The sequence below is a fragment of the Columba livia genome, chromosome 4, assembly GCF_036013475.1.
Source record: "Columba livia isolate bColLiv1 breed racing homer chromosome 4, bColLiv1.pat.W.v2, whole genome shotgun sequence".
Taxonomy (NCBI): domain Eukaryota; kingdom Metazoa; phylum Chordata; class Aves; order Columbiformes; family Columbidae; genus Columba; species Columba livia.
Window position 1 is genome coordinate 16461180 of NC_088605.1, and position 13388 is coordinate 16474567.

The 13388-nt window shown below is 40.4% G+C and overlaps 1 protein-coding gene across 19 annotated transcripts in view; it reads right to left on the reverse strand.

Annotated features, from left to right (window-relative positions):
• The window catches only part of PROM1 (prominin 1), a 64001-nt gene that overhangs the window by 36552 nt on the left and 14061 nt on the right, over positions 1-13388 (reverse strand). For 11 of the 19 annotated variants that reach the window (XR_010472142.1, XM_065060590.1, XM_065060583.1 and 8 more), the window contains exons 3-4: positions 4239-4297; positions 1162-1188 (exon numbers count right to left, since the gene is read on the reverse strand). Coding sequence is in view for 18 of the 19 variants with exons in the window: in XM_065060590.1 (XP_064916662.1) it covers positions 1162-1188; positions 4239-4297 (86 nt within the window). In the remaining variant the exon portion in view is untranslated. The remainder of the gene's footprint in view (positions 1-1161; positions 1189-4238; positions 4298-13388) is intronic. The other 8 variants (XM_065060593.1, XM_065060587.1, XM_065060585.1 and 5 more) reach the window with 1 other exon arrangement.

Below are 13388 nucleotides of genomic sequence, written 5' to 3' on the forward strand. Positions count from 1 at the left end.
TTGAACCAGTGCAAAGATTCATGTGAACTGCAAAGGGACGCACGCTTCACTGGATGATCGATTACAATGGCAGAGGTTTCTCCAAACTGCTGAAGTAAAAACGGCTCAGGGACTGGAAAGCATGAAGGAGTGGGTTTTAAGCTCTCTCAGGTAAAGGCACTTATTCTGCTGCCAAACACTGAAGCGAGCAGCAGCTAAAAGGACGCTTTCAGAAGCTGGCAGGCATGAAAGGGAAGGATGCAATGCAAGACCCTAACTAGCTTTTACACTGGAAGCAGAGCAAGTGCCCCAGGACAGAGAAGCTGGGCCAGACAGCCCTGGCACAGCCCCATGCGAGGCAACGCTGCTCCCAGGAGACAAGCTGCGAGCTGGCCGTGCTGCTCCTTTCTGCTGAGAACACCAGGCAGCACATCCAGCACCCAGCACCAGGCTGCACATCCAGCACCAGGCTGCACATCCAGCACCAGGCTGCACATCCAGCACCAGGCTGCACATCCATCAGCGGAGCGGGCAGGTGTCTGCCCGGGGGCACACAGCACAGTGTGGGCAGGCCCCAGTGGTCTTTCCTCCTGATGAATCGCTTTTTCTCCCTTTTCCAGTTTTAGGAGAACTAATTCTCACACTAGTACTTTGAGACCTCTTCTGTTTTACTAATCTGCCAGTGCAAGGGCAGCTTGGCAGTGAAAGGATGAAATTGAGGCCGTGTATTGTCCTGCAAAATAAGTTACGATTTCACACAAGCTATCAATCATGCTCCAGTTCCAGCTTTGCTGATGTCCTTCCTCACAATCCCTAATTACCAACTGATCCAAATACAGCAACCATCACCATTAGCAGAGTTGCAAATTTCTGACCTAATTACCAATTCTAGGATGAAACCTATTTTTTATTATTATTATTAACTGCTGGTTAAAAGCTGTTATCCCTTCTGAAGAATAAAAACTAGATGCTTAGAAGAACTTGGCTAGATTTTGCAAAAGAATTATTGTTTTCTAGTTAGCTGAACACTTCAGAAATTATTTTATAACAAATTTTAAAATAGGTTAGATGGAAAAATACATTTTAAATACATTAAAAGTAGGTATGGATGTTTTAATAGAAATAGTGCATACAGACACAGTTAGTTCATCTCAAAGCTGCACATCAACCATAAGACATTACCTGAAGAGTCAGGACAACATTTTCTGGCTGTGGAAGTCAAAACAAATGGAGAACGTGTATAATACACAGGCAGCATGCACAAAAACAAATCACGTGAATAATGAACAATTAACCATAACCAAAACAATTAACAACACAGAAACAATAATAAAAAGCCACTGAAGTACAATAATGCATAGAAGCACCATTAAATAATCATGGAAAATTATTTACAATAAAATACATAGCAGATAATTTCTGGTTTCTTTGGTAAATGAAAGGAATCTAGGGTTTGACCCACACATATTTCCATATTAAAAGGACAGACCAGTTACTTCTACACTGAGCATCTGTTTCATATAGTCCCTAGCACATCTCACAAACAGAAGGCCAGAAGCTGCATTACTTTGTGGCTTTGCAATTTGTTCCACAAATTCCACCTGTCATAACTAACTCATGATACTTCTAAGTTTTTCTTCTCAATGATTATTTTATTTTGGCATAAAAGCAGCAGTTTTAGTGACACTTTTGGGACCTTAACACATTACACAGAAAATCCACCCTCACTTTAAACTAATCATACAGAGGTTTATTTTAAATTATTTAAAAGTAAAAAAGAAAAAGCATTCAAGAAAGACTTAAGAAGTCTATTTGTTAGGTTCTTGACTGATTTCTTATCTGTAATTTTGGAAAAATACAGAAAACTAAACAGGAATTTCAGAAGAACCAAACTCCTCTTCTGTTTCCACAATGGAAATAGAATTTCTTGTGTTTTTTTTACCCTCATCTCTGTATGACAAGCTGATGACTGATAATGCTTTCCCTTCTCTCATAAACAGAAAAAGTTGACAAGCTAAAGGCAGCAAGACCCCTCAACCCAAGGTCTGATGTGTGAGAATCAGAAACCTTGTCTGTTTTTTTTTTCAGTGTCACACACACCTTTATGAAACTCCTACTGCACGATACGCTTAAAATGTTCAAAATCATATTTGGAGCTATACTTTCAATAGTAGGAAAACAAATGCTTACCCTTCCTTAAAAATCTGGTAGAGAATATGATTTTGAACGTTTTGAGCAAGGCCACGTCCCTGCAGAAGTGAAGCAACCGCAGCAACAGCGAGCTGGCTCCCCGGGGCTGGCACGGCAGCTGCTGGGCTGGCCTGGCAGATTGCTGCCCCTGACCGGGGACAGCGGGACCGGGACGGTAGGAGTCCAACTGGGCACACTGGGACACACAGCACAGAAGTGGGAAGGGCCTCTTGGGTCACTAACATTCCACAAATAGGTTAAAAAAAAAAAGTACAGAGAAGCAACAGTGGAAATGTAACAGGATAAATATCAGAAGCAGATTGCCTGTTCCTGAAGGGCTGTACACAGAGCGGAGTCTACTTATGTGGATGTACATGTGGCCCCTTTCTGCCCCTTTGCCTCTGTGACAGCACCATCTTTTGCCCAAATAGCAGGTTTTTTTCTTCCTGGTGTTTCCTCTCCATATATATTTATAAGGAGTTATCATCTCCCTTATCAGTTATTTTGCTAAGCTAAGCAAACTCCTCCGGTCTCCTCTGAAGACCTGTGTGTTTTCCCAGATCATTCTAATAGACATTTTCTGAACTCATTCTGTTCTAATTCTCCCTGAATCTGAGTGATCAAAACCACAGGCGACATTTCTAACTACCTACCGACCCCCTTCAGTGACATTCACACTTCCCTGCCCCACTGAAAATCCCTCCAGGGACACATCTACAGTCCTGCTGGCCTCTTCACAGCTGCCTCCCATTGATGCTTCTGTCTTCTGAGGGACTCTCCCACTTGTCTAAATGGATTTTTCTTTCCCAAATTTAAATTTTTGCATTGTATTCAGGTCAAAATCAGGACCTATAAATGTCTGGTTTACGTCCTAAGCACACCTAATGTTGTATTTGCCACCCCACAGTATTTTAACAAGTGTCTCCACTACACAGGATTACAGTTGTCATTAGCGTCAAATTTCTCACAACTTATGCAGTAGTTACTAAAGATGACACTCACAAGCATGCATACCACCTACAGTCTAATGGTTTTGTTCAAAGACTCTGCCAACCAAGACCACCCTGTGTTCCTCGCTGGCTGTGTGGGCACAGCCTGTGATGCACCAGGCTCACCGAGCCCCACCAAACACGCGTGTGGGATCAGCAAAAGTAACTTGCTGCAGCATAACGGCAATACTCACATGCTTGGAGGCCATGCAGAGGTTACTGCGCTTCTGGAGTGACAGGTTCATTGTCAGAAAGATAAGGAAGCACAGGGCTTTCCCCCATCAAATCCTAAGACCATTCAGGTCATCCTGATTCCAGGATCAGTGCCTGGATCCCGAGTTCCATATGCATCTTGCTGGCAGGCACCTCATGCTGCAGGGACTACAAGCAAGTAGCTCACATGTCCATCGTGTGGGCCTGGTTAAGGGTCCTATTGCAGGCACTCAGCCTGTGACACCGCTTCCAAAATGGGGTACCAGCCTTAAGAACTACCTAACATCAGATCTACACTACATTCTACCTTCTCTTGCTACCCTCTGAATCTCAGCTGTTACAGGGTAATCACAAACCTAAAGACAGAATGGAAAATACCCTTGGTGTGATTAGCACATTATGTAAAATAAAATATACTTTATAAGTAGGCTATGGAAAGTTCATTTTACAAAGGCACCAGAATCAGCATACAAATTCTGCTTTTTGAGGACAAAAACTGAAGCTAACATAAGAGCTGAGCAGTAATGGTTCTCTCTAAGCATTTTTAAGTAAAAGCAGTATTTTTCTATACAAAGCACCTTCAATCTTTGTGCAACAGACACCACAATCACATTACAGCTAGAATTTGTAAGTGAACCTTAACTATGCATAGCTTCTTTACAGTGGCTTAAGAAATTTTCTTTGTAATATTTTTTTGAAAGGTTTTGGTCCCAAATTTTGCATAAAACCATCATACACATCATTCACAAATTCCATTCTTGCATCTGTTTTTATAACTCTAAAATACTATTTCCTATTTTAGAAACAAAACTGAATTTCAAAGTAACTGTTTTCATCACTTTATGCAGCTATGGATAGACAATTTACCTTTTGATAATCGCCCTGTGTATTTCCAAACTTCTGCTGTGCTAGTTTTCTGATGAGATCTGAAAATAAGCAAGAATATTCCAGAGTTTTAAACAACATAAATAATAAAAATGGAGGAAAGATGATAGTATGAATTCTACAGTTAGGCAGGCAAGATAATATTAAGAACAAATATCAACAGCATAGGCAAGCATATAACTGTTTCCATAAACCTGTCTAGTAGCAACATTTTTAACCAACTGTGTATTTTATGAGCTGACAGGAAGATGCACAGATTATCGATGAATTCCTGCTGAAATACAGTGAATGTTTTTCTGAGGTCATCCTCTGTACCATAGCATCATTATTAAAAGTGAATCCCAAACGTTATCAGTTAGTTGGACAAAGTTCAGATATCAGCTTTGCTTCATGTTTATGACAAGTACATACACACATGCATATATATATATATATATATATATATATATATACACACACACACACACACACGGAACTGATAGATAATGTGTAAAACAAGAATGTTAACGATGACTACAAGGAAGAAAGCCCTTATTCTTGCCAACATTATCCCAAAGCCTAACACGTGCCAAATTACTGTGCATGCAGCTCCATCTAACACACTCATTTCTAACTTGTTCACAATGTAGACAAAATACAGCAACCACCAAAAAAAGAAGAAAGTAGGAATTTAATACAAATAGTGCCAGTTAGCATTATAAATACCATTTCACCACACCAGTTCCTTTCAGTAAACACCAGCAGCTGCAATGAATGGATCCCCTTTTAGGGATGTCCCCAGCCTACCCTTATCGAGGTTTTGCCAATGCTATCGAATCTGTGCTGGGAACTCCCGGCCGTTTCCATGACCCCCCTGCATGTGAAGGGGGGAAACCCCAGCTCTGCAGAGCCTCTGAGGGCCATGAGCAGCTCTGAATGCCCCATGCCAGGCTGTGGAGAAGCAGCACCGTTTGGCAGTTTGGGAGAAGTGACAGACTGAACTTGTGGTCTCCCCTGATGAAGAGGACACTACACAGTGCACACCTCGAGGAGGAGCGCTCTGCTCCCCATGTTCATACAGAGATGCGCTTCAAGGTGCTACTGCCCCAGCATTAGTCTCCCCATATGCAACTGAATATACTTGAGGAAATCCAGTGAGTTACCTATCCTGGGGATCAATAAAGGGCCTGTAGGTTCCAAACTGACTGTTCGCCTCTCAAAAAAATCCAAGCCTGGCCTCCTCCTAACTCAGAGGTTCATCTTGCTTTGGAAAAGCATTGGACCTGATGACCTCCAAAGGTCCCTTTTAATTTAAATTATTCTCAAGTTACCCTATAATCATGCTGACTTTTTATTATAAATTATTTAATAGAGGAGTGAAAGCACTGCCAGGAAGCATGCATGAAAGCTAAATTTTATTACTGACAAAAGCTTCCTTTGATACATTTCCTGCTGTCAGGCACCAGTACAAGATAACATTTTAAAAACATTAGCCTTTCCTGTTAAATAGAAGTCCAAAATTTGTATCCGTTCTTCTAGTTGAGTATCTGTCCCCATCATAAATGAAAATGAAACAAAAAGACATTTCAAATTGTTTTACATACATCTGTAGATGTATGTATATTTATGGCAATCTGTATGCGTATGTGTACACGTATGTAAACTACTTAAGAGAAACAGAGGACAGGAAAAGGGACGCCCAAGATCATCGAGTCCAACCCCCAGCTGAGCACACAGTCACCCACTGCAGGTTAATTGGGGCCATGTCCAGTCACGTATTGAGTATCTCCAAGGAGAACATCCAATACTTCAACCAAAACCAAAACAAAATCTTGCACTGATTACTTGCCGAGAATGTTCCTAATACTGTTTTTATTTATACTGTTTCCATAATATATAGCCTGCTAGTCAAAAAACAAACAAAAAAGACAGAAATCAACCTGAATACACTATGACAAATTGATGAAGGAAACAGACTTTTCAATGTGCTTTTGAAATTTAGAGGCTCTAAAGCCTGTTCATCAGAAACTAAAACGCCTTTAGATTTATTATAACCAAGAAAGCCTGAAAAGAAGTGGGAATACTTCCCACATGGACTGAATAAATCAAACAGTGACAATAATACAGGTTTCATACCTAGCACAATAGCTAGTATTACACAGCCCATTTTCCCCCCTTAATTTTCCAGAATGTGAGTTTTCTCTGCTGAATAAGGATTTACTACTTCTATTACTTTGTAATGATTTTTCAGAAGAAACAGGGTGTTCTAATCACCAGGCAGCACACAGTGATTGACCAGTCTTTGCCACAAAAATACTATTTCAATAGCCTGCAGTATCAACTGGATTAGACATAATCTCAGTTAATTCATTTCAAATTGTCCTGGTTTCAGCTGTGATAGAGTTAATTTTCTTCCTAACAGCCAGTATAGTGCTGTGTTTTGGATTTCGTACTAGAAGAATGTTGACAATATACTCATGTTTTGGTTGTTCCAAGCAATAGAATAACAATCATTTTGGTTGCAAGAGACCCTTAAGATCATCGAGGCCAACCATAACCTAACTCTGGCACCAAACCGTGTCCCTAAGAACCTCAAATGTTCACACTGAGACACAGACGTTTGGGGAGAAAGCTGCTGGTGCACGAGAAGCTGGGAGGGGGCACAGCCAGGACAGCTGACCCTGACTGGCCAAAGGGATATTCCATCATGCTCAGTATATATTTTGGGGGAAGAAGGAGGAAGCAGGGATGTTCAGAGTGATGGTGTTTGTCCTTCCGAGTAACCGTTACATGTGATGGAGCCCGACTTTCCTGGAGACAGCTGAACACCAGCCTGCCAGTGGGTAGCAATGAAGGAATTTCTTGTTTTGCTTAACTCATGTGCATGGCTTTTGCTTTACTTATTAAACTGTCTTTATCTCAACCCATGAGTTTTGTCACTTTTACTCTTGTGATTTTCTCCCCTGTCCCACTGGGGGAAAGCGAGAAAGTGGCTGCCTGGTGCTGAGTTGCCAGCTGGACTTAAACTATGACACAAATGAAATGTGGAAGTCATATACATTTCCATTACAAAATACATTTGGCTATAACTGAATGTGAGGTTACCTACAGTTACTCACCCACCCATCTGTAAGCACAAACACGCATCTGCAGTTTTGCAGCATCACAAATCTCCCTTCTCATTACAGGTGGGATTGGACTGGGTGATTGCTAAAGGTCCCTTCCAACCCAAAGTATTCTATGATTCTGTTAGGTTTTACATTGACAGTAATCATGGTTACCACTGCAGCACTTACAGGTTAAGTGTGGGAATGTCCTGTGCCAGGTGTGGTAGAAACACAAGTATCATATTTTCACCTATTTCTACATTGCTCCCTGTAGCACAGTGCAGAGACACCTCAGTTCACATTTAATTCAGCCTGTGATTTTCATTTGTTTTAGTGAAGCATCTTTCCTCCCTAGCTAGAACATCTCATGGCCATCATTCAAACAAGTTTTCATTTAAAGCTGAACTAAGGTAAATCCACACGACTCTCTTCGGCTTTACTGGTAGAGTACCACTTTGAGGCTGATTTCTGTTTCAAACATAAAAGTGCTCGGAAGGTGGGATAAAAAGTGGTGTCCTCTATTTTCAAATTAACAAGATTACTTCTGAAATCTCAGCTTGACCAGCTGCACACATTGTTTCACAGGACCAGTAATCCAAAGCTTTAGCACAGAACACATTTTATCACTGGGGTTAAAGAGATTTACCTTGTTAGATTCATTTACACAGCTAATTACATTACTGCTTTGCTCTCTCTCCTTCCTGCCCTCATCACACATGCAAAATGCCATCTGCCCTAGTAAATCTAACTAGCCAGATTAACTGTTAATTTACCAATGCAATTTGTGATGAAATATTAAGCACCTCTGAGGAGCCCCAGTTAAGAAAACATAATCACCAACTCCTGCACTGCACACGTATTGTGCATACACTCAATATCTCATTACTCAGACAAGGAAATGAGGTTAGCACCAGGCTTGCTTCTTAGAAGTGATCTACAGAAAAGGATAGCTTATTTTTGAATCTCTATTATTTTTGCTATCTGGCTATTAAGTACCGACATAAATCAGTTACAAATTCTTCTGCTAAGAAAGCTTTTCAAATCTAGGTGACAGGAAAACAGCTGGAGTAAAACCTTTGGGAATGCTATGCTTCATCTTCACTCAAACAATTCCATTGAGCCTGTTCAGTTATAGTGCAACTCCAGCATTAATCTAATTATGCCAGAAATTAATTTATCTTTTTATGCATAATATAAGATATTAGGCTTCTATCATGAAAAGGACTTCAAGCAAACCAATAAGAACCATGACGGAAGCATTCACATTGCACTGAATGGAGATTTTTCAGAACAACAGGGGGGAATTACATAGATAATGTACATGATAAATTAATAACTGCTTTAATGCTATCTCATTCTAATGCATATCATAGTATTTCATCCCATTCCCCTTCATCTATAACACAGAGTCAATGGACTATACACACACTGAACAGTTCAGCGTCCTTCTGAATATGGGTCAGTCTGACCATTTAGTGTTATAAACAAGCAGCAATAATTAGTCTGAAATCAATGAATTAAAATTATTTCAAGCTTGTTTTTTTTCCTCTCTAATTATGGCTCAGACTAATGAATAACTCTTGCAAGGCCAAGAAAAACAGGAAGGTCTTATTAGCCTTTCAGACTTACCATCACAGACAAAAATCTTATAACAAGTCTTACTGCAAGTTCAGTTTATTGATATTTTAAAACACTTGCTTTGACTAGATTGGGGCTTTGGTTGCTTCCCCAAGGTTAGAAAGCCTCCAGCCGTTAGACTTGAGTACGGTCACATTCAGCTCCCACTGAAGAGGTCTCCTTCAGCAGGTAACCCAGGGTTCTCCCCTTTCCTACCAACCAACCCCAATCACTCTCCCTGTTTCTAATGACACAGCAATCACTTGGCTCTGGTTCCACTGCAGAGCATGATTGGCAGCTTGGTGAAGTTGTGGCCGAAGAATCCACCATGAACACTGGTGCAGAGACTGCAGAAATGGCCCCGCCACATTGCCCACCCTGTGCTGCCTGTCCTCTCTCTGCAGAGCAAGAAGAAAACTCACGCTGTAGGCCAAGTGGGAAGTCTGAGGTGTGGAGATCTTCCCACACAGTAAGAGACCACTTCAGTCCACAGATGAGGAGTCTAATCCATGCAGTAACTTGTATAGTCTAGACCATTCCTTTCCACCTCCAGATTCAAAAGGTTCACTCCTCTCTCCACGTCTCCCTCAGAGAGACTTGGGCGATAACCCTTGTCCCCAAACTAAGGAAAAAAAAAAAACAGCCTTCTCAGCCAAGTTCTCCCGACAATTTAAAAATTAGGCAAGCTATTTCTCTATATAATTCTCCCTTGTTGTTTTTTTTTTTGTTTTTTTTTTTTTTTTTTCCTTGAGTTACTGAGAACATCAGGCTGGTTTGGCTTCCACCCTGTTGCTCCTCACAAGAGGCCATTCCGGCCTTCTTGACTTCAAGTACAATTCCTGAGTGACAATCACCTTCCCTCACTGCTGAAGCCCACACACAAGATCAAGTAGTTAAACTACAGAGACAGTGAAAGGAAATCATCTGTTCAATCACCTGTTTATTTACCCACATTAAAGAAATAACATGCAAAAAATATAACCTTAAACCATCAGCCGGGCTGCTGGATGAGAAAAAAGGCGAGAAAGGAACCTTGCTGCTGTACCTCACCACTGACACACAAAATGAAGGCTTAGAGCCTGTCATTCTACAATGGCTGGAAGAACTTGCTTGAACAGAGGTAAAAAATGATTAATACATGCTAAATTGTTTAAGTATTTTAACGTCTCATCTCATCTGCTACAGTAATCTGTCTTTTCACCCTCTTCTGCCTTCAATATGCTGTTTTCTCTCATCAACACAATCACCATCCATTTCCAGTTTGACTTCACATTCTTTAATCACATGCTGATCAAAAGCAAGAGAAATTCACTTATCCTACAGTACTCTGGCTTGGTCTCAAAATCCAGCAACACACAACCTGACACCAGCAAAAACACAGTAAATGCATTTTTATGGTCTTGGCAGACTTGTTAAGCAGATACTGCTTTATTCATAGTTGAAAGGACAAGCTACTAGACCACATAGAAATAAATCTTCACCTCTACTGGGTGCAATGGAGGGGCAACGAGAGAGTAGAGCAGCAATACAAAATAGGTAATGGAGAGATGAGCAGCTATGAGCAGGACTGAAACTGTAGGAATAGCCTAAACAGCTTGATACTTAACCAGAGCACAGATAGGACTGAGCATGGTGCAACTGCTGAAGAGCAGGAATTGCAGAGCAGCTACAGCTGCTGAATGAGCAGGCAGCAGTAACCAGAACACAAAATTAAGGAGACCCCCTTTGCACCCTTCCTGACAGAAAATACCATTGAGCCACTGAAGAAATTATACACCAGTGGATCAGATAATAGTAACAGTCAATGAACTTGATTTGCACACACAAAAAGTTCCCCAACTTTACGTCTTCCACAGAAAATCCTCACATCTTACAGCTGCCCCAAACCTGAGTTCGTTCCCTTAGTGCAGCCACACTTTCTCTTTAGGCACATTCTGCTTTCCATCAGCGTACACTGACCACATTAAAGAGCCTCCTCAGGAAAAGGTTTAAAGAAAAAAAGAAATTGACGCAATATTGACTGTTACAGGACACCCAGAATGAAAGATTTCTCCTTTGAAAATAACCTTTGCAGGGTTGTTCTTTGCTACAAAGAAAGTTCTGTTCTTGCTGAAGTTTTGGAGAAAGAACAAAAAGAGAAAAAGCCTTTAGAAAAATCTTTGCTTAGAAGGCTGCAATAAATTTGCATATATCACACAGGGACAAAGTCGAGTAGAAAGCTTTGAAGAAGTATTCCACACAGAAACCACATTCTCTCATTCTCTGAAAGCAACAAAACTTCCATAGCACATTGTGCCACGGCAGCTATTTTTTGCCACTTACTTTGTTTGCAGTAGCTACCTAAAGTTCTCTTTAGGCCACCATCTGGTAAGGATTTACAACAGATTACGGGCAAAGATTTAACTTGGTGCACTGTACATGCTTGTCTGTTTTAACACACTGCAGAGTCTGAGCAACTTCTTGGTTGTGTGGGTTGTGTAGACATATTGGACTTGCAACTTTGATTGAAGCAGCAAATATTTAGACTGTATGAACAATAGCATTTTTCCTACTCCTTTTTTCAGAAGTTGCTGTAAACTGAGGAAAGCACAGAAAATCCTCTCTCATTTGCATAACTTGAGTTATTGGAAATAACTGGGAGTGACATGCCGAAGCCCTGCTGGCACCAGCTTTTATTAATGATTACCTCAGTGACTGGCATTCTGGCAGCTTCACTGAGATTCCACAGAATTCCCTCTCCCTGTTTTCCCATTTCTGCAAGGGCCACAATTTTCCATGTATGTTCAATAACTGGCACACATATTGATTCAAGATACTACAGAGATCACTACTTCACTCAAAAAAAAACAAAGCAGAAGTAAAGGTCACTACTCTGAAGAAAGTTAATTAGGCCTCAAGTTTGTATTTGTTCCGTACAGAAGCACCCATCTTTCAGCTGAATTAGGCAGCCAAAGCAACACTTAGTAGTAGTAGTAAGAATATTCACATTCACAACTGTAATCATTGTTGAAAGTTCACAAAACTAAAACAATTTGGTATAAGGCATTTTGACTATGTTATAATGCAATATAGGTAATAATTTAATCACAGAACTGGTTTTAGATGAGAAGAAATGTATCTGCACATTGCAAAAAAGTGTCAAAGCAGTTGTGGGTTTGTTGTTTGTTTTACACCAAGATGTATAGTGATAGATTAGTCAGCTTAAACTACAATAGCTGATGTTCATGGCAACTGGTTTCCCTTCTAACAAGATGATAATTTGCTTGTGGAAAAGGAAGTAGCACACTCAAAAGCTTTGATTTCAATGTGGAAAGATCTAATACTGTTAAAAGGATGACAGAAACAACAAAAATGAATACTTGTACATTTATTTTGCTCCAGCAACTTTTGAGTAGTGCATATTCACTGAGGGAAAAAAAAAAAAAGCATCACTTTTGTTAAGATCTAAAAGTTACACAAAGCATCGTGAGAAGGAAAAAAAAACACCCAAGAGCGAGAAAAAGGTGAGTAAAAACAACTAATTCTCATAAATTTAAATGTATTAAATGTTGAACATGAGGACTGCAGAAAGACTTGTTACAAAGATTGCGAGGGCAAAAACTCATGGACTCCACAAAATCCAATATTAATTCAAGCGAAGCCATTTATTACAGAAACAAGCCTCCTTATATATGCAGTTATTTCCTGATCACACGTCCACGCTCCAAGCATGCATTAGCTGATTGAATATTGTCCATGTTCACGAACTGTCCACGCGCCCAAGTCTCACTGCTAATAGGTCTTGTTAATTTACCTCTTATTGAGGCCCTGTTATTATAGAATTGCCTCATTCCCAAAGCAGGTGTTGTTTTTCAGCCTTGGCGCTGGCCTCGAGATTCCTTTGGCTAGTTCAGAAATCTCCATCTAACAGAAACTCATCCACACAACAACCTCAAGAAAATCCTTCAAATCTCCCACAAAAGATCCATCAAATTCTTGTTACTTTGGTTGACATCATCCAAGAAGAAGCTATCATTGAACAAGACCTAAGAGCCTGTTGCTCTGTAAACGACAACCTAAGCAAATTGTCAGACAAAAAATGAGAGGGGTTGGCTACTGTTATCTAATTATGATGGTCTATAGCAAAGACAAGAGTCAAATGACTTTTTCCAATAAGAGGCAGTATCTGTACAGTATCTCACATGATTAACATAAAATGCTTCATTACAGCCAAGAAGATGAAGGAATTGAGAGTCCCTTAGAGGCTTGTGAAAACATTATTCCAGCAAGGTCAGTGACATACCCCCTCTCCCCATCAGTTCCATGAACTACCAGTTAAAAAAGACAATGAGGTTCAACATTATGTGGATAGATAAGCTTGTAAAAATTAAACGAAGAGGGAGGATGGACAGCAGAGTAGTTGCCATTGTTAAATCAGAAAAAATCACGG